This window comes from Pollachius pollachius, assembly GCF_949987615.1.
Source record: "Pollachius pollachius genome assembly, chromosome: 19".
Classification (NCBI taxonomy): Eukaryota; Metazoa; Chordata; class Actinopteri; order Gadiformes; family Gadidae; genus Pollachius; species Pollachius pollachius.
The window spans coordinates 15,966,413-15,990,745 of record NC_136952.1 but is presented as its reverse complement, the minus strand read 5'-3'; the positions used below and the strand labels follow the sequence as shown (position 1 = coordinate 15,990,745).

The 24,333-nt window shown below is 43.2% G+C and overlaps 2 protein-coding genes across 2 annotated transcripts in view; one reads left to right on the top strand and one right to left on the bottom strand.

Moving 5' to 3' along the window:
* Positions 1–5,797: 5,797 nt before the first annotated feature.
* Positions 5,798–15,370, bottom strand: casp7 (caspase 7, apoptosis-related cysteine peptidase). The gene is made up of 6 exons (XM_079756677.1): positions 15,052–15,370; positions 11,835–11,986; positions 11,043–11,171; positions 9,906–10,081; positions 9,264–9,402; positions 5,798–8,847 (listed from the first exon to the last, which is right to left on the bottom strand). The coding sequence occupies exons 1-6, from the start codon at positions 15,180–15,182 to the stop codon at positions 8,621–8,623; spliced, it is 954 nt and encodes a 317-aa protein (XP_079612803.1). The 5' UTR covers positions 15,183–15,370; the 3' UTR covers positions 5,798–8,620.
* Positions 15,371–16,381: 1,011 nt separating this feature from the next.
* Positions 16,382–24,333, top strand: part of nrap (nebulin-related anchoring protein) — a gene marked incomplete at its 5' end in the record, with an annotated part of 29,226 nt that continues 21,274 nt past the window's right edge. Inside the window, 11 exons of the mRNA XM_079757477.1 lie at positions 16,382–16,447; positions 17,077–17,171; positions 17,532–17,619; positions 19,914–20,018; positions 20,592–20,702; positions 20,970–21,077; positions 21,488–21,592; positions 22,079–22,186; positions 22,424–22,528; positions 22,893–23,000; positions 24,145–24,261. Of these exons, the coding sequence (XP_079613603.1) occupies positions 16,382–16,447; positions 17,077–17,171; positions 17,532–17,619; positions 19,914–20,018; positions 20,592–20,702; positions 20,970–21,077; positions 21,488–21,592; positions 22,079–22,186; positions 22,424–22,528; positions 22,893–23,000; positions 24,145–24,261 (1,116 nt within the window). The remainder of the gene's footprint in view (positions 16,448–17,076; positions 17,172–17,531; positions 17,620–19,913; positions 20,019–20,591; positions 20,703–20,969; positions 21,078–21,487; positions 21,593–22,078; positions 22,187–22,423; positions 22,529–22,892; positions 23,001–24,144; positions 24,262–24,333) is intronic.

Here is a 24,333-nt window from a genome sequence, read left to right as displayed (position 1 = left end):
CCACGAGCGGTCCCGATGGCCACTCCGCCTCTGTTCTGAACAACAATTTTGCCTGTCATGAACAACAATTTTCAGGCTCTATCCGAGATGGAGTGACTCATGTTCTGATTTAAGCACCAACATTACCTAACCTGAAACATGTAACAGGGCGCAGTTTGATGGGATTTTTTGATGCCACTGTATTACATAAATCCATGACGTTAATCATAGGTGATCACGCCTTACAGACATACACCTGTGTTCAAACCTGCCTCTACTACCTGTTGTCACCAACCAGAAAATATTCCCTGGCAGAAGTGTTGATGTAGAGAACGCAGGACGGATTACAGTTGACGTTTTTCTGGACCCAACTCCAATTGGGGTGGCCGCCCGGGCTTACAAGCATCGCTCTTAACCTTCAAAAGAGTTAGATCATCAGATGTGCAGTATACCACGAGGTCATTCTACGGAAACGCTTATGGCGTCAAGGCAAGGGTCATCTACATACTACAAAGACACACAGAAGAGACAACGTGTCTCTTTTAAGCCAATTTAATTTATATAACCCTCACAGTCTCAACGGGCTATACATATACAAAACTCGGAGGTATCCTTCCTTCCGGAGAATGGCTAGGAGTGCAACAAGTGACATATTGTAAATTCCCCGAACCAATCAGGGAAGAGATTGGTCTAAAAATGTATTTAGTTTATTACAGGCAGGCGCAATCAAGTAAATAGGATATTCTATAGCATTTAACCAACAAATAGCTTACAGATGGCTATTGTGTAGTGTGACACTCCAGACACTACGGACAAATCATAGCTCTCGAATCGTAACTCGATTACCTTTAATTGTGTGCAAGTCATAGTTTCTGTTGAAAACAAACTTACTGTTCAGGTCTATTTCCCCCAGGGCCCTGTCCGTCTGATTCCCGCTGTTGAAGTACTTGAGCCGGTAGTCCTGTTCATTTGATTTGTACAGAATAAAAAAACGCCTTCTCCAGAAAGTCTGGAAGGAAGGAAAACAGGGCAAGACAGTGACACTTAACCACTAACCCAAAAACTCAGACAAAGCCATAAACTGTGCTGTAGGTCATGCCATCGAAGGCTTTGCAACCAGTTTTTTGCATCTTTTAAATTTTAAGTTTATTAATGTTGCATTGAATTGTATTTCATGATATGTTTCAATGGTAGCATTGAGTCCTCAAACATCATTCCCCCATGGGACAATAAAGCATATATTCAATATTAAATGGAAATGGCCCTCAAACAACACCGACCCTGCGCCTATGCCTGACCCTAACAATAAACCTCATGGTAAAACCTATACCCTAGCTACATGGGCAGACTACAATACACCTTAATTAATCGTCATCAGCTTCGTCAAACTCACCTCTCTTCTCAACAGGGAGTACGGAGGGGACTTGAGGAGGTATCCTGTTTTGACCACTGTCGCCTGATCGGGTGTAGGAGGAACACCGTAGACCACTGTACAGGTGTAGAGGTGAACAGCTCAGTAGGACAGCTGACCACACAGACAAGTCTGCATTCCCAGATGTGGTTTACTCACCGGTTGACGTGTGATGATGGCTCATTATTCTACCAGTCCTAAAACAATTATGCTTTCCTTTCTTTCGTTTTTCCAAGACAGATGTACAGACTGTCCCCTTCTCGTCCTCTAGTATTCGGAAATGCAGATAGCAGGTCACTCATAAGGGGGCGTGAACATGCTGACTTACAGTTGGTAATCAATGTGGTTCACCCGATGCGCTTTCTTGATGGTAATTAAACAACGAATCGTGGTCTAATTGCCACCTGCCCCTCCTTGCATGAGTATGCAGTTACAGTTAGTGGCCCCACCCGCCGAGGTATTATGAAGCGGGCCTCAAAACAAAACATTAAATGACTTCTGTTGAGGGATAAGGAGCAGCAGGAGTTTCAGGTTCATCGGCATGAGGGATATTTTCTTTGGCCAGTGACACTAGCCAAAGAAAACATAGCACCTTTGATCCATTGTATGGACTCATGATTCTTGAATAAATTGAGAAATTAATAAGACATCTTGTATTAGTAAATCAAGTGATGTATTAAAGGAATCTTTAGTTTATTTGATGGAACAAGGGGTGACATTTAATGTGAGAAGCAGTGAGGCGGTACTCATTAATGTGCGGTTAAGTCTGTCCAGTTGAGATAGAATACACACAAAGACACACACGCACACACACACGCACACACACCCACAAACGCAAGCACGCACGCACGCACACACACACACACACACACACACACACACACATTGAACAAGCTATATTACCATTATTCATTATAGTATGTAAAACTATTATATTTCTCCCACAGGGACGTAACATTTTACCTTTTTCATTTGTCTTGCAAGTCCTCAATAGGCCAATTCTGACTGTAAGTCTCCCATGTCTGTCCCTCCACAGCACGGAGCCTTTAGCCAGAGACACGGCTGGTATATGGAATCATGGTCATTTATAAATAAATACATCCATTAATAACAACTACAGACTCTAAGGACTTATCAGACCCGGATCACATCAGTGCTCCCTTCCCTACCTCTTTTTTGGTGGTGACCCCATTTTTAGGTATGAAATGTCTTGTGACTTCCAACAGCTTACCCTATATCAACATCTGCTTCCCTACCATAGTATGTTTACCCTATTTCAACATCTGCTTTGCCTGTTAACCCTATATCAACATCTGCTTCCCCAAAACAATGTTAACCCTATATCAACATCTGCTACGTCTATTGACCCTATATTAAATTCTTCTTTAACCTGCGTTTTAACTCTATAGATCCCAATATTATTGTTCTATGAAGTAATTAGCCACAGTTTTGCTCATGGCTTTGAATCGCAAAGCTGGCGACCAGCGATAGAGAACCAAGAACAATTGGTCCCATAGAAGAGGTGGTCTAGCCTGAGCCTCAGGAGCTGGCAACACCTGGCTCCTGCAGCTGCCTTTTATTTGGTGCTCCTGGTGACCTAGCTTTATTCCTTTACTCGGTGGACCAATCAGAAGCTGTGGAAGACCTCCAAGTTTACGGAACCTCCCCAGATGAAAATAGCAGCATTATTCCCAGAGCACAGAAGATGAGTTTACAAACTGACCTTTTGCTCCTCTGATAGCTCCTAGTGTCCTTCCCGGAACAATTCCTTGGCCTATGTGGGGCAGCTTAAAAGTTCTTAATATGCAGGTAGTAGCAAAAGTAGGTGGGGTATTCTCTTCACTACTGTACAGCCAATAGGAATAGAGGGTTGTCCGGATAGGCAAAGCCAGCGTGTTAAGACCAATGGACAAGCTCAGGTAAGATCTGTCCCACATCCTTCCCTCAACCCTAGTGACTGATTAAAAGAGATGAGGGTAAGGTATCCTCTGAGCTGATATATTCATCGCTCTTTCTTTTGATTGATCATTCTTGGGTGATTTTATTTCTTGCTTTCTGTGTGTGTGTGTGTGTGTGTGTGTGTGTGTGTGTCTGTGCATGTATATATCAGACATGTCTGTGTGCGTGTGTTTGTGGGCAAGCCGATGGGTGTCTGTACGTGTGTGTGTGTGTGTGTGTGTGTGTGTGTGTGTGTGTGTGTGTGTGTACATTTACAGAGATGAGCTGGTCCTCCACAGGGCATGCCATGCATGCCAGTGACTACTGGCAGTCAAGCAACTGGAGAATACAGTCCACTCTGATGTTGAGTTGTGCTACGTGTCTTTAGATGTGTTGCGTTGTAGCGTGGCATGGTTATTCTGTTGTAGCGTTGTATGGTTATTCCCTCACTCTCCACCTCAAGCTGGTGTGTGGTGAGCGTTCTGGCGCAGATTGGCTGCCGTGCATCACCCAAGTGGGTGCTACACACTGGTGGTGGTTAGTGAGGTCCCCCCCTTCACTGTAAAGTGTCTAGAAAAGCACTGTATCAATTCAATCTATTATTATTCTATTATTATTCTGTCATTTTGTTGTGCTATAGTTGTTCCATAGTAGTTCCCTTCAAGGTATGTCAGGCTGCATTAGCGCCACCTTGTACCATGCTTGCAGTTCACAGTGACAGCAGCCTGCCTCCAATCAGACAGGGCGGAAACCTAGATGGAGAAGTGAGGAGTCGTGAGAAAATACGAACACAAGGAAATTGAAACTGAATCAATGGAAATATTTGAGCAGACAGTTTCAAATCATTGGTCAAGGGTGCCGTTCCCTAAGAGGATTCCTCATCTCAGTGTCTCGAGGAAGTTGAATCAAAGAGATCCATTCAAAGGACAAGGTTGCTACCTTGTACCGATTCTGAAGAGAGTGATTAGCCTGAGCGCGCTCTTGTCAATATGTAAATAGGATCAATGTGCGTTGGTCAGTACGGAGTTGGGGAAAATAACAGTGCATCAAGTAAGTACTTAAGACATTTGTGATCACAAAGACTGTGCGATATAGAAAAGCACTATATTGCCATTACTCACATTTGTGGAAGGAGCATTCACCCAAAATGCTTTTAGGCAGAATCGGCACAACCAATTTATTTTGACAAGTTACATTGGTAATTTATGAAGTTTGACTGTTTTCGATTTTTTAATGTTGAATACACTTTTAGTACTGTTTAAACAAAATGGGCTGTTCTTGTTTTATTGCTGTTTCTTTACAAAAAAAACTGAAATACCAACCCCGTCTTTGGCGTCTTTGCAGAAGACCACCAATACCCTGAAATAGAAGATCAGGGGGAAGCATGAAGACATGAGGATTTTTGTATCACACTGACTGGATGTAGAGGAGGAGGTGTAGCAGAGGATGGTTGAGGAGAAAATAAAGGACTGCCACCTCCTCAGGAAGGAGCTGGACAAGGAGGCCCCCACCAGAGCCAAGGTGAAGGTTAGCATAGAACATGGAGCTGTCCAGGTTACTATGGAGATACCGTTTCTAAATTAACTGATTAATAATAAACCTTCTGAGTCTAGAGTCGAGACCGGGATTCATACATGGAGGAACAGGACGTAGATGTGTGGTTTAAATCAGTGATTCCCAACCGTTTCCTGCTAATGGCTTAGTTGAAAACTTGACTGAGATTGTCAACTAACAACAAACCCTACCCGGACCTGCTTGATCCAATCTTTCAGTATATTGATTATTGATTCATCAAGGCTTTAATGAGAAATAACATGAAATAAAATCAACACGTTTGCATTGTTTTGGCGACCCATTTGCACTACCCCTTGTGGACCACCAGAGGGCTTGTGTCTCACGAGGTTGCCTGTCTAAACTTTCGCTGCCCCATATATTTTCTACTGAATTTTCTGTGTTTTAATAAAATTTCATATTTGATAGTTAACCTGTGAATCAGATGAATCTTTTTTTTCTACAAAAGCAATGCAATCAATTCGCTTTTTTGATGGGCATGGATAGCTCTAGCAAAATACACCCACGCAGCAGCTGGCATTAGCTGCTGCGTGGTCTCGGTCCGAAATTGTTACAAGAGGGGGCAAATACGCTTAAACAACACGGCAAGTGACCACATCAAAAATAAACGTGTCTATAAAATACTTGTGTTAGCAGAGATAATGGCCGTAATCAGACAGCTAAAATGAACGTGTTTAAAGTATTTTCTGTTTAAATTTGGAAGAGTAACATGTTGACTTAACATATTGCTTATATTTGCTAGTATTATTCAATTACATGGGGACGTACACCAGTAGGGTACAATAAGCATGTCCATCGAAGGGGAAGAGTTGGTCACAAAAAGATCATGTGAAGTTCCAAATTTTTTACTTTTATAAACGACATTTTATTTATTGAACAAAGAAACACACAGTGCATTTCTTTCATGGTGTTTAATACAATAAAATATTTTTTACATATGCATTCTTTTGATTTTAAATCATTTAAACATTGTTGTATTGCCCCTCATTGGAAAATATTACAAAATCAGGGCCAAATCATACCTCATTATTTATTTAATCCAATCATATAATCCAAATCCTTTCAAATTGTATTCCTGAGGACAATAGCAGTTAACACAGGAAAGCTTTTAAAAATGAGAAATGTTTCCTTCTTTATTAAACCCCAATCCAAAACACATGGAGCAAAAACTGTTTTCAGCACTGAATGGACACCAGCTCAGAAACCACATTCTTGCATGAAGAGGATTTGAAAGTTGTATCTGTGCTTGCATGACTGGTGCCATAGTATTTTAAAAAAAAAGGAGGAAATAAATTATGACGACCGCAAAAAATTAATTCAAGCGTATTTGTGGAGTTTTCTCCAAAAGTTGCTGACTCAGGCTCATGAGGAAATGTGGAAACAGTAAATGACAGGTGGATTGTTCACGGAACGAGATCTGATCACTACCAGTAATAGCTGCCTCTGAGTTTGACGAAAAATATGACTTTGGGACAAAAACATGTGAGGGCATTTTGTCCCCAGCAGATGTATTGTCATTAGATAAGTTTCAAGTTGTAAATATTCGTACACAAAACAATCATAATAATAAGCAAACCATTCAATCAAAGTTTTTTTGTTTCATTTATAAATATTTTGATTTGGCAAAGTTGTGCAAATATCGCCTAAAAGGTATGAAATAAATATAGCAAATGAAAATGTGTTTGTTTTGTTTTTAAATCTATTTTTGTCAATTCCACTTTATTTTCCACTTAACTGTACTCTTAATGCAAAGCTCAGCCTTTAGAAGATCACATACATAGCAACGCATGCCTTAAGTACTGTTCTGACAAACACTGAAATACATAAATACAGTGTGGTCAGTTGTGCTTTTGGCAATAGTGAAGGCTCGGTTCAGCAATCTGATGAGATTATTCACTTGACCGTGTTTTTTTTTTAAAAGTCTGTAAGAGATATGTCAAATGTAAGTTAAAAAAATAAGGTTAGGAAAGTTCTAAAATGTTGGCGGCTGGTCTTTTAGATATACCCAGCATAAAGTGGTATGTCGTGCCAATGTTTAGTGTTTGACAGTTTCTCTTAAGGGATTCAATTACTCGGTTTAAACTTGGTTTGAAAGCATTGGTTTAAAGATTTCCAAAGTTCAGTATCACACACAACCTGAGATCACTAGCACGGTGCTACTAGGAGTGCTGTCATGCTATCGAGGCAGTACGATTATAACTGTTAAGAGTTGTAATTATTCTTCCACACCCTGTAATCATATTTAATTATTTACAATAAGTAAATACTTATTGTGGTCCCAAAATAGTATTTCAAAATAATTATTTTTGGCAGCCAAGAAACGTCGAAAAACAACAATGCACAGCTGAAGATCACCCAGCTGACCTTCAACTGAACTGAACTTTCATGTTTTATCCAAGCAAGTTTATGGAATAACTCTTCCCAACAGAAAAAAAGTTCACGCCACCTAGTGCATTTTAAAAAGTCGGCCATGGACACGTTGGCGCTTCATTATTCATGTATCAAAATTGGGACCCAATGGGAGAGATTAATATTTGCTTCTTTTTTGTTCACTAACTCAGGGAAAAGTTTGCTGATTCAACCCTAGGTTCCAATAAGTTATACAGCATTGGACAGTGGAGGTACGTTAGATTGGATGATGAAAGAAAGCTTTCATTGGTCTGTATATCGAAATGTTGGTCTTATTGTGAAAACGCTGGTGCAACGCTAAAGAGAAACAATATCTTTTACATCTGCATAACCAATAGTTGGTAGAATCGCATCTTCTGTGCCCTAGACTTCCATTGTGGCCCAAAAAGTACACTTAAACCAGCCCCAGGGCTGTGCTGGCTACCATAGCTTCCGTAAGGAAAGACTGTTTGTTTATTATTATTATTATAAGGATGGATACTGGACTCGATGAGCAGTCGGACAACAATTGAACAGTGTTTTAGGACCACAATGGAAGTCTGTTGCGTGGAAGGTAGCCACTGCACCCGCCCTTCCCGAGACAGCCAGCATTTGAACGCTTTTGTTTTTTGTTGGACTGAGTTAGTCAGCCACAAGCCATGCTGCACACACACTCATGAATCAAGTCAGTCAACTCCAAAATCGAGTTCCAATACCGGACGATGTATACAAATGCACTGAGGACTCCCTGAACCCACAAAAAATTGCAGCAAATGTTAGCAGATTTGGTAGAATAACATGGATATTTCACATCGCCTGTCGACAAAGATCAGATCAAATGTGACGCCATTGTTCCTGAAAGCGGAATAAGCAGAAGAAGAGGCAATTATCGCCGTGAACAGCAAGCGCCACTGGAAAAGGTTTCGTTCGTTAGGCGCGCTTGTTTTGTGACCCAGCTCGGCATGCAATGCAATGCAATGCACGGCGCAGCCAACCAGCATGGCCAGCGCCTTGCTGGCCTTTAAAATGATCCCTGAATGTTTTTGACCGTTTTGTCAGAACCTGAAACAGTCGACAAAGCCACTTGGGCAATTTGTCAGTCTATATGTCAGTCAGTCAGTCAGTTAGTCGGCTTTCAAAGCAGATCAGTCAGTCGGTCAGTCAAGATGGCAAGATAGACAGTCTCTTAGAGTCAGTCAACCATCATTCTGTCAGCACGTGTCCATCAGTCAGCCGGTAAGTTTGAGTGTCAGTCAGTCAGCCTGTGAGTCCGAGTGTCCGTCAGTCAGCCAGTGTGGGGGAGTCAGCATCTGGATGGGAGTCCTCCAGTGCTCAGTTGAAATACAGCTCCTTGGTGAGCATGGAGACCACACAAGGTATCTGCTTCTTCTCGCTGAAGCGCGGGTCCTCGGACCAGGACTCGAAGCTGGTCGCCACCATGTAGTTGACCCGCGTCAGGATCTGCATGATCTCCAGCTGCTTGCCGAACTCATTGAGGACGTTGCAGAGGGCCTGGACAAACCAGGATCCCCGGCCCGGGTTCCTCCAGGAGTAGTACCCTGCGGGGACAGCAGGGGGAAGGAGGTTAGAAATGGTGACGTTTTGGTTGTTATTTTCCGCCACAGCTTCAGATTCAGATTCGTGGCAGGTAAAAAAAAATTTTAAACTAGTATCGTATAGTATTTGCGATTGTTGTCGCTACTCCAATTTTGTTTTGGCATGCTTGGGTTGTTATCAGCCTCAAGCCCCTTGTAATAAGTTGCTTTGGATAAAAGCGTATGCTACAATGACCTCTTTTGAGTGGTGGCAACGTAGCTTAACTGGCGAGGAAATATGCCTAGTAGCAACTCCGACCTTTAGTCGTACTAGTGCCTCGTCATTCCCCTCTCTCCTCTTCAAGCTACTGTCCTGTCCACAGAAGGCACCAAAGACCATAAACATCCATCCAAATGTAAGTGTAAGGCGGTGTGTTTACCTGGGACCGTTGAGTAGGCAAAGAGGAAGTCTGCTTCCACGGGTATCTTGTGTCTGGGATTGGCGTCTGTCTCGAGGGCATCATTGGGAGGCCCTGAGTCTGTCTGAATGCCATCATCAAACTCGGACCCGCGGCAAGCCTGATGAAGCAAATGAAATGACATTTCATTGAGATCCTGAGTAGCTTTCTCAGCAATGACCTGGTGAAACAATTCACAATTAATTCTGTTTAAGCCATGAGCCCCAACCAAATTGCTTCTGCACATTTCAGTGTACACCCACATTTTTATCCTAACTGATGCATCTGGTAGAAGGCCTAAGTCTTGTTGAGGCTTCTACAAAGCCATCCTTAGAAGCCTAGCCTTAAACGACTACTAAATAATAGTAAAGTCATTAACATTCACCATCGATATATTGTCGCTTTTTCTTTCAGGGCTAGCTTTCATCCAAAGTGTCTCACAGTGAATTCAGATCCAATGACATGTAAATGAGCAGGGGGGTTATACACAGGTCGACTGCGGACATGGGGTTTGAACCCAGTGCCTTTCGGCGGGGAGTCGAGCGCCTTGACCACGAGAACCCCCGCCCCCTGCTCCTAACAGACTCCCTGTGGTGAGTGTGGAGGACGTGCGTGGACGAGTACCTGGATGAAGAAGAGCTTGGGCTTGCCGACTAGACTCTTGCACATGTCTCCCCTGAACATGGATGTCATGGTCTTGATGGGCATGGCGCCGTCCGTGCCGTAGATCATGCCCTCCTCGCCGTGGCTCAGCAGGATGCAGGCGAAGCACGAGCTGTCGCTGTGGTCCTCCTCTGACACTAGACCCCGCGCGCGCACACACACACACATACATGCGCACACGCATACATGAATGAGCATCAGCCCATATGAAGGTGGCATGGTATGCACAAGCACCCAATACACACACACACACACACACACACACACACACACACACACACACACACAAACACTCACACACAAACACACACAAACACACACACACACAGTCAGGCAAACATCAATGAGGACGCACACACAAAAACCACCCACGTCCGCATTAGACACGCACGCACGCATGCACACACAGATATAAACAAGCGAAAACTAATGAAAATGCTTTAGCCAAAGGCTCTTTTTACTACTCAGAATGAATTGCCACTTAATTAATAATCCATGTTATAATTAGTCTGGGAAAAGAGTTTAGAATTCAAATGCATGAATTTGCATTAATATACACGATGATGTACGGCGATAGCACAACTGTGATCCTACAACTGCACGGCCATGATGTTACAACTCAGATCATCGACCCTACGTCCACGTCCCACACACCGGTGGAGTCTCCAAAAACCAGGGGTCAACCAGCAGAAGGTTCAGACGATAACAGAATCTAACACAGACATCATCTTTCCAAAACATTTCACATTTTTCCTTCCTTTTTATCCAAAGCACACAACTGTCAAGTGCACGTTGGTTGATTCATTCAACCATGAAGCACCGGAAGCAAAATATTAACTCATTATTGTTGGGCAAAAATTGCCATCAAGGCTATTTTTTCAAGGTAATCTTGATAATTATCAAGAATACTTTTTGTGAGTGCATCTCACAAGCACTGTGAGCACTTTAAATGTACAGATGTCCTGGATTTTGAAATCCTATTGAATCCCTGTGTTGGACATCTGGCCTAGCTCTACCACCTCCACCACCACCACCACCAACATCACCTACACCACCAGCACCACCATCACCACCGCCACCATCACCACCACTCCTCACCTGCTCTGAGCAGGTGCTCCATCTTCTCACAACTCTGGTCGTTGTAGACGCACACATCGAAGCCCAGGCTCTTGAAGCACTTGAAGAGCTCGCCCGCGTCTCGGTCGGTGCCGTTGCGTACATTCATCCCTTTAGCAAAATAACAGAGGGAGAGAGACGAAGAGGGGGAGAGAGAGAGAGAGAGAGAGGGAGAGAGAGAGAGAGAGAGAGATTCATAGAGGGACAGAGAAAGACAGATAGAAAGAGAGAGACAGAGAGTGAGAGAGACAGAGACAGGGACATAGAGGAACAGAAAAAGAGAGAGACAGAGAGAGACATAGACATAGAGGGACAGAGAAAGAGAGACAAAGACAGAGAGAGAAAGAGAGAAAGAGAATAGAAAGCGAGACAGAGCGAGAGAGAGAGAGAGCGAGTGTTACAGCAGGTGAGGGCTTTTAAGTTGAAAAATTAAGCATCTGAAAGCACTTCCATAGTTTGATCGTACAAGGAATCTCTTCAAGGAAATATTTTCCACTTTACCCGCAATGACAGATACAGAAACATCACACAAATAGCGCTGTTGATAATTGATGTCAGAATAAATTGTAGTATTATCCCAATGTTGATATATAATACGACTACCGATTGAACATCGACCATTCTGGTGGACCATTTGGGGTCCCCAACAATGTCGGGGTCCACCACATTATTGTTTCACATCCTAGATTGTGGACCAAACTGTCAAGCGCCGAAAGGCACAAAGAATACCTCAAGAAAAATGGAAAGATATATAGAAGAAAAAGAATACTGTACCTGTCTTATCCTCAAAGTTTTTGTTGTTGATGATGATGCACTTGCCCACTTGCTGGTGGCTCATCTTATAGCGGAATGTAGGTGAAATAATTCTGTAATGGCTTTCAGAACAGTACTGCTGATCCTGGGTCTGGCCATCCTTCTTCTTCTTACTAGTGGGAGAGGGAAGGACAAGGAACACCCAGAGCTTTTCTGTTATCTCTTCCAGTCAGTCATCCATTAGACGTTTTTATCCGAAGCGACTGACAGTGAGTACAAATACAGGACACTGAGGAGGTACATAGGTTAGAAGGCATCTTGCTCAGGGATGCCAAAAAGGAAGGCTGCTACGGACATCAGGCATCGAACCTTTTGGGTAATAGTTGAACACCCCTTGTCGCTTTGGTAGCAATAAATACCCTCCTACCAACATTATGAACTGCTCTTATAATTTTCTTAAATATAGTTGATATGTCCTTTCTTAGGCGTGTGTTAGATAGGAATTATGTTTGTTCAATAAGTGTATTAAAGAACATTGTATTAAATAATTTACTGCTTCAAAATAACCAAAATTAGTTTTGACTTTGGTTTGAACCTGAACTCCTAGTGACTGAAATATGTATTTCAGTGACCAGATATTTCTTGAGCAAAGAAATAAAGGGACTTAGGTAATGAATTAAATATTATATTAATATAAGTTTTCTAAATATTTGGCAAACATTTAAACAGTAGCAGCTAGAAATAACTCTGTACAGTTCTACACCAATAAAAAAACACAACAACATAATGAATACTTCAATCAAACAAGATATTTCGTCAATATTAAAATAATTCACATCCAGCCGAGAGTCTTTAAGTCACGAGAGTGACTGCGATAGTGTGTCACTTACTCCAGGTTCTCAGGATTTCACCAGCCAACCATCCACACACTCACACCAACGGGGAAACCAAAAAAAACCTTGTGAAACCACTTACTGGGCCGTGAGAACGTACATACATTCTTAAAGGAGGCATGAAAATCATGTCCGAATCAGGTTGCAGAAATCCACCGTCAAGCCCCTTAACGGTTAAAGGTACACCATGGTCGCGGGACGTCGTGAAAAATTGTCCAAAAAAACGTGCGAAAAGGAAGAAAAGACTGCAGAATCAAAGAGAAAGCGGGTGTTTCAAGTGTCCGAGATGGTGTAGGGTCCAGAGTGAGGTCCTCGCTGGTCCTGCCATATTCCTATTCTTTAAAAGATCCAACCAGAGAGCTCCTGGGCTATTGGGTCCCACACAATGTCTGCCTGGTTCCAGAAGAGCTAGCTCATCAGGTGACCCCCGGAGAGGAGGGGGGGACGGGGAAACAATGAAGCCACGCGCCTCACTGACACACACACACACACACACACACACACACACACACACAAACACACACACACACACAAACACACACACACACACACACACACACCAGCATACAAAACACACAGTGCCCGCTCGCTCACAAACATGTGATCCAGAACCTTTCAGAAGCCCACCCTCCCAAAAAAAAGTGTTCCCATCGTTCCACGAGCAGCGACCTTAAGTTTTTCTCCGGAGGATGAACACCGTCCAATGAACGGGTGTGAAGGGGAAGGGGAGGACTGCACGGCGGGCGAAGGTTTTCTCATTTCGTCTGACCAAACTCTTACCTGGGTTCCTCATTCAGCGCTACCCCGCTCTGCATCGGTAAAACGTGCCGTTGTGCGTCCTTCCTGCGACCTTCTAGCGCCCAGAGAGTTGGCTGTCAATAATCCAGATCCGGTGGTGTACCGCAGGGCTCTGATGCCAGGACTCTGGTATACTCTCTGTACTATGGTGGTGGAGGTGGAGGTGTGGTGTCGCTGGTGGAGGTGGAGGTGTGGTGGGGGGGGGGGGGGGGGGAGGGGTGGGACTAGCCTAGTGGGGGTGGGGTGGGAGAGGGAGGGGAGGAAGTTTGGGACACTGCCCCCTCCCCGACCCCCAACCCCCCTCCCCCTGAGTCAGCAGGCACACCACTGGGCCAGAGCTTTCTAAAAAAAACTTGGAAAAAAGCGCCTATTCAATCGGTATTGGGGTGTGTGAGGGGGGGGGGGGGGTGCTCCTATCACTGCGACCCCTGCAGAGTTCAAACGGGACAAGGCCCTAGTCCTCTGCTGACAGGGGCAGAATCCCGCCATGGCAACCCATCTCACACACAGCTTCTGCATCCTGTAGCTTAGGATGGAGAGCTGTTTAAGGACTTACAACTTAGAACTTAGAACACAGCAATCTGACTAAAAAATAAAAGTCCCCCATTCAAAGTAAAACTCTGGTCATTGGAAGGCTCTACTAAAGTGGACCGATTCTTATACTTGATGTGAAGTTTACTCAAGTTATAAAAGGATAAAGTTGACGTGATCTGATCTGATCCAACAAATGTGTAATGACACACGAATATACAAATTGTTACTGCAATTTATATTTAATGAGCTCATGTGGTATATCCTGGATGATTATTGCCTCATAATTGCGCCTCAACAGATTGGGCATGGTTATATGGTCTGCATAAATAATTTACCACGCACACACACACACACACACACACACACACACACACACACACACACACACACACACACACACACACACACACACACACACACACAACCTCGACTTGCTTATCCGATTTCCCTACAAATCTCATAGTATGGAATATAATATTGTCAGAATCCTTCATCATTGCCACCAAATTGATTAACATGAGATTCCGACACTTTGACCCCGTAACGACACCTTCAGAAGGTTTGTACTGCCACCTTGTGAGAGATTATAATCCTGCATACGAGATAGTGATGAATATGCGACTACAGAACGAGTATAGATATCCTACAGTAGGCCGCTGCGACGGAATTATGCGCTAAATTTATTATAAACTAATTAATTTAATTAATTTAATTTACATTAAAATGAAAGGGTTCTATTTAAGCAATGACCGGGCCTACTTTTATTTATTTTTAACAGAATTAGCCCAAATACTACATGTTGCAAACATGTGTTATATGTAATTCATTAAGCATCCCTTTTAAAAGGGATATTATAGAAAAAAACAAAATCAAGATTTAAATGTATTTGTTGTGTGTGTGACCTGAGATGAACACCATTGCCGTTTATATGTTTTCACTACGGTGACCGTAGTGAAAACATATAAACGGCAATGGTGTTCATGTTCATTGAATTTAAGAGCGTCGGTTCTGACCTGCCGAACAGGAGAAACCTTCCGCTGCGGTCCGGCTTGGCGTCCGTGGTGTCCTCGGCCTCCTTCTCCGCCGCTCCGTCTGCCCGTTCCGCCTGGTCCGGCTGCAGACCAGGAGCTGATGCCTCGGCCATCTCCAGGAGCACACACAGGCGGAATACTACAACAAGGCGGGGTATTAGCTAAGTAGGCCTGCACGTACAGTATAAGAAGTTTAGCAGATTAGAGTAACTAGTAACTAGTGTGAATTAATTTGCATTAAAAAGTTATGAAGTAGTTCATGTATCGATATTCTTGGAGAATAACGACGTCTCAACGAGATTCCACCGAAGAAAAATGAAAATGAAACTACCTTGTCGCGCCTGCGCTCAACTTCTTCCTGGGTGTTGCCAGTGAAGTGCTACATCCAGGCTGAAGCCTACCTGGCCCTCCTTTTCTCTCTCAGCCCCTCTCCTTATCGCTCTCACCCCCTCCCCCCCCCCCCCCCCCCCCCCCCTCTCTCTCTCTCTCTCTCGCTCTCTCTATCTCTCTCCCCCCCTCCTCTCTCTCTCTCTCTCCCTCTCTCTCTCTCTCTCTCACACACCCACAAACACGCACACACACACACACACACACACACACACACACACACACACACACACAAACACACACACAAACACTGACACACACACACACACACACACACACACACACACACACACACACACACACACACACACACAAACACACACACACCCCATACCTATAATGACCATGCTTTAATGAGACTACTGAATTACTAAATAATATGTTAAACAAATAATTAATACATTTTTAATAGTGATAGACATTGTTGTATAACGCTACAACAATATATGCATTAAAACCCTTTATTTAACTATTAAAATGACACAAACACTACACATCACCCTATTTCAAAGAGCACCATCACACTGACTAAGTTCCCAAAATCGACACTCTCATAATCCCAGGAGCATGGCACATACACACGCTGTCATCCCAAACCCCACCCTTCCTGTTGACAGACAGCTGAGATTGACCAATAATCCTGTGCGGAACACTAAAAGAGGGTGGGGCCTGGTGTCAAGTGAAGAGAGGCAGGTTCAGAGGGTCAGCCCAGAGCTAAGTTTATCAGCAGCAGCAGCCACTAACCTATTTGAATGTCTAGGAGTTCTCCTGCCAACCTCTCCTACTGTGAGCTACAAACCCCTGCCTCTGTCGTCTAGACCACGGGTTCCTCTAGCTTGCTCCTAGTTCTTAACTCTGTACGTTTATCTGAAGGTTTTTTGGAGGAGTTTATTTGTGTGTGTGAAGAAAAGACCAGGTTGTCAACATGCAGTCGTGTGCGAGATGTGGGTTTGTGGTCTACCCAGCGGAGAAGATCAACTGCATTGACCAGGTAGGAGGGAATCTGGGTTAAAATGTTGAGGGAAATGTTTGTAACTGAAGACTTCAGAATATCCATTTTCAAAGAGCCATAGAAATGAGCATTTTCTTTTGTCATTTTGATATATTTATGGTGTAGACTATATTATGTGGACTTGCTGTGTCTATTCCATTTTCAAATCCGAGCACAAGACATGCAACAGCAATCCTGAATCTAATTTCTGTAAAAATGCCAAATTCAAACAAACCAAAAAACTAATTATGGAAAATTTTGAGTCAGCCAAACCATTTCAGTACCAACCGTCTCTAATAACAATTAGAGGACCAAGATATTGGTTTAAAGTATTTTATTTTGATTGTCTTGAATTTTCTTCAAATCTATTCTTAAAAAATTGTTAATCAATGAGTATTTGTTTGAAAAAGGTTTATGAAATAGGCTCTCACGATTATATATGTATATTTTAGCATTCATGACCAAACACTGTAATGTTGAAAGGTCTTGAAAAATTGATCGATCGATCTGTCTCCTCAGCCCGTCTTCATGCTTCTGTCCCTGGATGGTACATGAGTCCACTGTAGCGCCATATTCCTCCAGAATCCCAGACATCCCGCTGACCAGTGCTGTGTGTTTCTGTCCTCCAGAACTGGCACAAGGCCTGCTTTCACTGTGACGTCTGCCGGATGGTGCTCACCGCCAACAACTTTGTGAGCCACCAGAAGCGGCCCTACTGTTCAGTGTGAGTACAGTCAGGGTTTAGGTACACTAAAACGTGGCTGGTTCTAACATGAGGAGAGGGCTTACAAATATCAATACAAATAAATATAAGTTGACTTGTATGTCTGCTTTGAATGATTTCCTCTTTGTATTTTTTCTCGTATGAGTTGGGTTAAATGTCTTGTCTTCACTGAACAGCTATGACCAACTGCCGTTTTTGACGTTGCCCCCCTAAACGACGTTAACTTCTGAATTTGTTTCCAGAAAGAAATGTGACACAAAAGTGAAACATTTAAAAAAGAAAAAATCCCTAAGTTAAAACTGAGGCAAACTTGACGGGCCACATTTTAACTTTACGGCTACCCCTCCTCCCCTCAAACAGACACAATCCCAGGAACAACACCTTCACCAGTGTCTATCAGACGCCTGTCAACATCAACGCCAAGATACAGTCCAAGGCGAGCAGTGAGGTAAGGCCGCCGCTGAAGTGATGTCACCCAGGGACCCTGACTCAAAACATGACACCCAAACTATTCAGAGCCCCTGTTGTGAGTAAGGTCAAGGCCCCCCAATCCCCCCATTGCAGACGCCAGCAGGGTGACACTTGTCTGGGCTCCATTGTTGGAGTGATGGATGTTCTTGGGGGGATTATGGGGTGGGACAGTAGCTTGGTGTGGGTGTTGGTATTGTAACACCAATGATGGGTTAACAGGCATCAGATCTTAACTGACTATGTGACACAGATGTAAGTACCATCTCAACCCCGGTACGGTACAGAATGTTGAATTAGGTCATAGCTTTGTTCATAGGCTTGCCTCTTAAGGATGTGTTTTGCATTCAGATTAACTGACTTCAACTCTGAATCAGAAGGTTATGGAGGTACAGAATAGTGGTGATACACTTAGAATACACTTAGAGAGTATGATTTGGTAAATGTGGATAGTAACACATCACACGGGATTGTCAATAACAAGTCCTTCAAAAGCATGTGGAGCAACGGGTGACGTGCACAGTAGCCTAAATTCACTTCCACCCGAGACCTGTTGCTGTTAACCCAGAAATACGCACACACAAGATAAAAAGAGACCTGGAACCAGTAGTTAGCAGATAGGTTACTGTAAGGTCCCTAGTAAAATGTATAGATTCCAGAGGGAGAGAGAGAGAGAGCTAGAGCGAGAGAAAGAGAGACATGGTGACTGCCATGGTTTGGAATGAAAGTGCGACGCTGTTTATTTCTGTTTCTGTGACAGCAACCCCCTCCCCAACTCCTCTTTGCGCCCTGAGCGGCTAAAATTAAACGCCAGGAAATACGGCCTCATGTCCCATTCTCAGCCCTCACACCTGTTGTTGTCTGTCTGTCTGTCTGGCTATGTCAGATTTGCTTTTATTCTGTGGCTTCTCTTGCCTGATTGATTGGATGCTGGCAAATCGTTAGAAATACTATATGCTGCTGTTGTATTATTTTACATTTCATGGTAAGCTAAACGTGTGACCATCCAAAGTAATTGTTGGACAATTAACAATAAATTTCATTCCCAGTTTATCCATCACGATTGTGTATATAAAATGTTTTATGTTAAAAAATGTTATATAATGATGATCACACGTTTAATAGCTTATCTTATATCATAGCTTTTGTTTTTGAGTGTAGCAGAAGAGATGATGACCGAGGGACAAGAATAAAACCTCACAGATGCATCCTACTGAGTCCTAAACATTTCCTAATATCTCACAGAAAAGCAAACAATCACAATGCTCCTAAAAAGTAACATTTAACAATTTGACAATTTTTTTACATTCCATTCATTTTACCTTTTCCTCAAGTCAAATTTCATCAAAGGTACAGCACTTCTACTCAGGAAGGATTTGTCTGTGCACTCTTTACAGCTCTGAGCATTACACTTCCAGATCCTTCCTGAGTATCAGCCATTGGTCCCCAGAATGGCCTGCTTGCATCAAGAGTATCTCATGCTACACAATGTTATAAATACCAGCACGCTAATATTATGCCAGGGTCTTATGCCAGCTCAAGCTAGTCGGTCCGAAATTGATAACAGAAGATATATAACTTGATTACTGGGAACTCTGGCTGTTCTGTTCTGTCTGCTCGTATATTTTTAACACCGGAATCGCAAAGTGATGACCAGAGAGAACCCCACACACACAAACACACACACAAACACACACACACAAACCCCTAATTTACCACCGGATGTGTTCAAATCTATCTTCTGGTGACATCACAACTGGGTGTCCGCCCAGATGTTTGATTGACAGCTCACCTGCCAGCCATATCCTAGAGGGCTGGACTTTGAAAATGGCTCTTCTTGGTTTTATGATGGTATAAATATTAATAATGGTAGGGGTATCATCTGCCCAATTAATTGCAAAACTATTTGATGATAAATATTTCACAATTTTGACACTTTTGTCCAAAGAGTCCAAAGGGCATTCAGCAATGAAGATATACCCCAAAAAGTGCATACAAATTCATTACATAAACAAAACAAATGCTTTTAAGTGGTACAATATAGAGAGAGACTGATAGTAAAGGATGAGTATTTTTTAGATATCTGAAAACAACTCAGGTGCTATGCTTTTACAAAAGTACTTTCAAATGTACAAATGCATGCTTTGTGCGTATGTGTTGTTGTTTCTCCTGTCCATGCACACATGTAGGATGTGTGTTATGTGCACGTATTAACGGCACATAAGACACATCCCTGTCTTGGCTTAATGCTTGTGGTCTGGTTGCATCCCGTAGCTGAAATATCGTGAGGATGGCGATCGCTTTATGTCCACCTTCCACTATGACATGAAGTCCCTGGCACTGGAGAAGGCTCGCCTAGCCAATCAGATGGCCAGCCAGGTGAGCCCCCGCCCCTCGCTAGGCAGAGCTACTGATGCAGCCCTGTCAATCAAAGCAAAGAGGGGTTGGGCCAAATCCCACTCTTTAAAATTTAGTTGATCAGACTTCTGTGGTTGGGGTAAAATCTTATCCCAAGTCTTAGGAGCTCTGCAAGTGAGACATTCCAGAAAGAAAGGCGCTATCTGTCTTTCTCTTGTTTGTTTCGTCCCATATTCAAAAATGATTTGTCCTTTTTTCATAATATAGTTTAAGAAGTATTATTAGTATTTAAATGTATACTATCACATGAATGATAATGCTATGTTCCTCCCAAAAAAATTGAAGAGTCAACAAATGTAGAACGTGCATAAATGAGAACTTAAACCCCACCTAAATTCCCCTCAAGTTTGAACAAAATATCTACACACTTGAGTTTGACCCAGTTACTTTCTTTATTCAATGTTTGTCTGGAACTTGTATGTATTTTTGCTCAATGTAACCTGGTCTAATCAAGGTGAGATAAGGGGTGTGAGATATTCATCTGAGTGGTGATTGGCTGTTCACCCTGTGCTCTCTTGGTTGTCATGATGATAGACCCAGGCCTACACCTCCCACTCTGGGTTCACCTCGGAGCAGCAGACGTGGTACTCTGGCACGGTGATGAACCAGGATATGGTCAGTGTGTCCCAGAAGACCATAAGTGACGTAAGCACATCCAAACGCCACCGTTCTTACACACACTCTTGTGCTTTTAAGAACATTTTAGGACTTTTTTTTTATAACCTTGATTTAATTAGTTATTCTTTTAATCTCTTAATACATTCTAACTGGTCCGTAAATCTTTCCATTTTTCTCATCCCTGGGCTCCTCTTTTTTTAATTACACTTTTACTTCACAATACCAGTGAAGTCACTAACTCTTCCAAGCCTCTTTAAATGATTAAGAAACTCTATTTTGTGTTTCCTTGTGCAGGTGAACTATGTGGAGGACTTCAACGAGTCCAAAGGAAAAGGCAGTTTCCCTGCCCTGATAACACCAGGCTACCAGACCGCTAAGAATGCTAACATGCTAGCTAGTAATGTGAGTTGGTTGAAGCTACTGTCATATTACTGCATCAAAAGAAAGCAATAGTGTACTATATCAATGAAATCTTTGGAAACGATATGTATTATGTTGTTTCGGTATGTTGAAAACTTGAATGTCGTAAACCTAGTTTTTCTAATATTTTAGGGTAAAGGTATCTGATATGGGTCCAAACCTTTTGAAATGGTTTCGAATTAAGCAACACACAACGTATTTTATGACAGCCACTAGACGCCCAGCAGACAGCTGAAGGCAGCTCCTGATGAGTCTTCAGCAAACCAGACAGTTCATTCATCTCTTAAATTCCATATTCACATTCACAACATTTTGGGCAATATTTAGTTATTCATATCGGTTGAGCGTTTTCTATCCATATTTGCATATTCATTACTTCTATGTCTGTACAGTTGGAGTATAAAAAGGGCCACGAGGAGCGAGTATCAAAGTACACGACCTTCGCTGACCCCCCGGAGGTCCTGCTGGCCAAGAATCAGAGCCAGATCGCCAGCAACGTAAGCTTCTACCGGTGGTCATTCACTATCACTTGTAGCTCTGTGACTGTTATAGGACCATTTGCTCTGGGTGACCGGTTGCTATGGATGACCAGCTGCTATGGGGAAATGTTTGCCAGGGGTGTCTGGTTGCTGGGTGACTGGTTGCTATGAAAGACTGTTTGCTATGGGTGACTGGTTGCTAAGAGTGACCGCTTGCTCTGGGTTACCATTTGCTCTCATTGACTGGTTGCTATGGGAGAAAGATCGCTATGGGTGTCTGGTTGCTGGGTGACTGGTTGCTATGGGTGACCAGTTGCTATGGGTGACCGGTTGCCATGGGCTACCGGTTGCTATTTGGTTACTAGTTGCTATTGGTGAGTGGTTTCTATAGGTGACCGGTTGCTATGAGGTTACCAGTTGCTATTGGTGAGTGGTTGCTATGGGTGACGGGTTTCTATGGCTGTGTGGTTTCCCCGGGAGACTGACCTGTGTCTCCGGTGACAGTATGCCTACACGGAGGAGTACGGCCATCAGAGAGGGAAGGGCAGCTTCCCAGCTCACATCACCCCGGGGTACATGGTGTCCAAGAAGGCCACTGAGATGGCCAGTGGCGTGAGTGGGACACACATAAACACACACACACACACACACACACACACACACACACACACACACACACACACACACACACACACACATACACATTCACACGCACACACACACACACACAACCACACGCACACACACACACACTCGCAGATGCATGAACTCAGTGCTCATACATGTAAAGTAACACCTTTATAACCACACACACCAAAGACCAGCAGTGACGGTAGCTGCGTCCTCCAGGTGAAGTACCGTCAGATGTACGACCAGGAGATGAAGGGCACGGCCAGCGCGGAGGCCGGGGCCTCGGAGGCCCTGCAGGCCAAGGAGAACGCTGGCGTCAGCCAGGTGAGGACGACACAGACTGCCAAACGTCTTACGGCACAAACAGCCAATAATGTTTTCAAAGATACTGATTGTTGTGGTCGCTGTTGTAAAACCTTACAGTGCTTTACGCCTACATAGTGACAGTGATCTATAAGTGAAGATATATTTGTAGCTATATACTGTAACTGCACTTTACCTCTACATTATTTAACGATTCACTTATTTCCTGACCTAGATTAATTCTGTATCTTATAGTAAAAAGTATGTCTTATCTAACTGCATTTCTGAATTCTGTATTTTTTTTATAATGAGATATTATCGGTATGTGCAGTTAACCTCAAGTAAAAAATATTTTTGAACTTGATGAATGAAAACCTGTTTGCAGATTGCCTACACAGAGCAGTACGAGCAGCAGAGAGGGAAAGGAAGTTTCCCCGCCATGATTACCCCGGGATACAAGCTAGCTAAACAGGCCCAGGCCCATGCTAGTGATGTGAGTATCCACCAAGGGCTAGCTAGGACCCAGTCCGATCTAACCATATCTGCCTTGGTGGTTTTCACCCTGATTTAGCAATACATTTCCAAGATGGAAACCATTCAAAGTATATATATTTTTTATATCTTTCAATAAAATAATATAGATTTGTATTTATTATTAATTTGATCATGATTATAGTTGCCACATCCCTCACTCGGGTGAGGGGCATCAAATACTGAACAATAAACTTGATTTCAAGCTAAATCAAACACAGTTGTGCAACTACTATTTTGGATTGGTTCAAATGAGTGATGTCACTTACCAGGGTAAGCAGTAAAATGACCTTGGCTGACGCCACTATAACAACCATTGCAATATTCAGCTCAATAACAATTGCCAGTTGTCAAACAAATGCATGAGAACCATGAGACTCAATCCAAATAAAAAATAGAAAATGGCAATAGCAGCTTTAAACCAGAGATGGGGCTATCCCTGTGGTTTAATTTCAGTGTTTACTTGCTCTGTAAAGTAAAGCTAACCTTATTGAATGCATACAGCTATTGCCCTTCTTTCTCAAAAAAGGCAATAGGATGAGCGGTACATTGTGCTGGTCGTAGGAGTGGTTTCATGACAGAATGCATACAGTGATTTAGAACGCTTCACTCATATTTCAGCCTGCCCTGTCAAAGGCAGCCACAATAAGTCCCTGTGAACCACGGGTGGCAAAGCGATGTTGTCACTGCCAAAACTCGGCTCTCCCCAGATTAGACGCTGTGCCCACACACAATAACCCTAACCCTATAGTATTTCCTCTGCACACATTATGTACAGGCAAAAAGTAGTCCAGATGAGTCCCACTTTACATAGCCCAAGTGTGGGGAAACAGTTCCATTCAGAAAACAAATGTCTTTACATTTCCTGCTACTGACTTTCCTGATACACTGACCCATTAATATATATTTGCTTAAAAGCATATATATTCCAAATAATAGAATAATGGGACTTTTACTTTGGGAACTCTGAAGTCCCACCCCCTCTGTCAGTCTGTCAGGTGATGGCCTCGACTTGAATAACACATTCATGAGAACCTATTCTAAATATCCCCTTCCTGAAACCTGTGGATCATCACGTCTCCGTCTGTCTCTCCCTTCACCCGCAGCTGAAGTACAGGAAAGACCAGAAGAAGATGAGGGGCACCTCACACTTCACCAGCCTGACATCAGAGGACAACCTGGCGCTGAAGAACGCTCGCAAGATCAGCAAGCTTGTCAGCGAGGTGAGAAGCCTCGGGTTCAAGGAGAACAGGACCTGGATTAGGGGCTGGAAGGGCCACTGGGGGCTATATAGA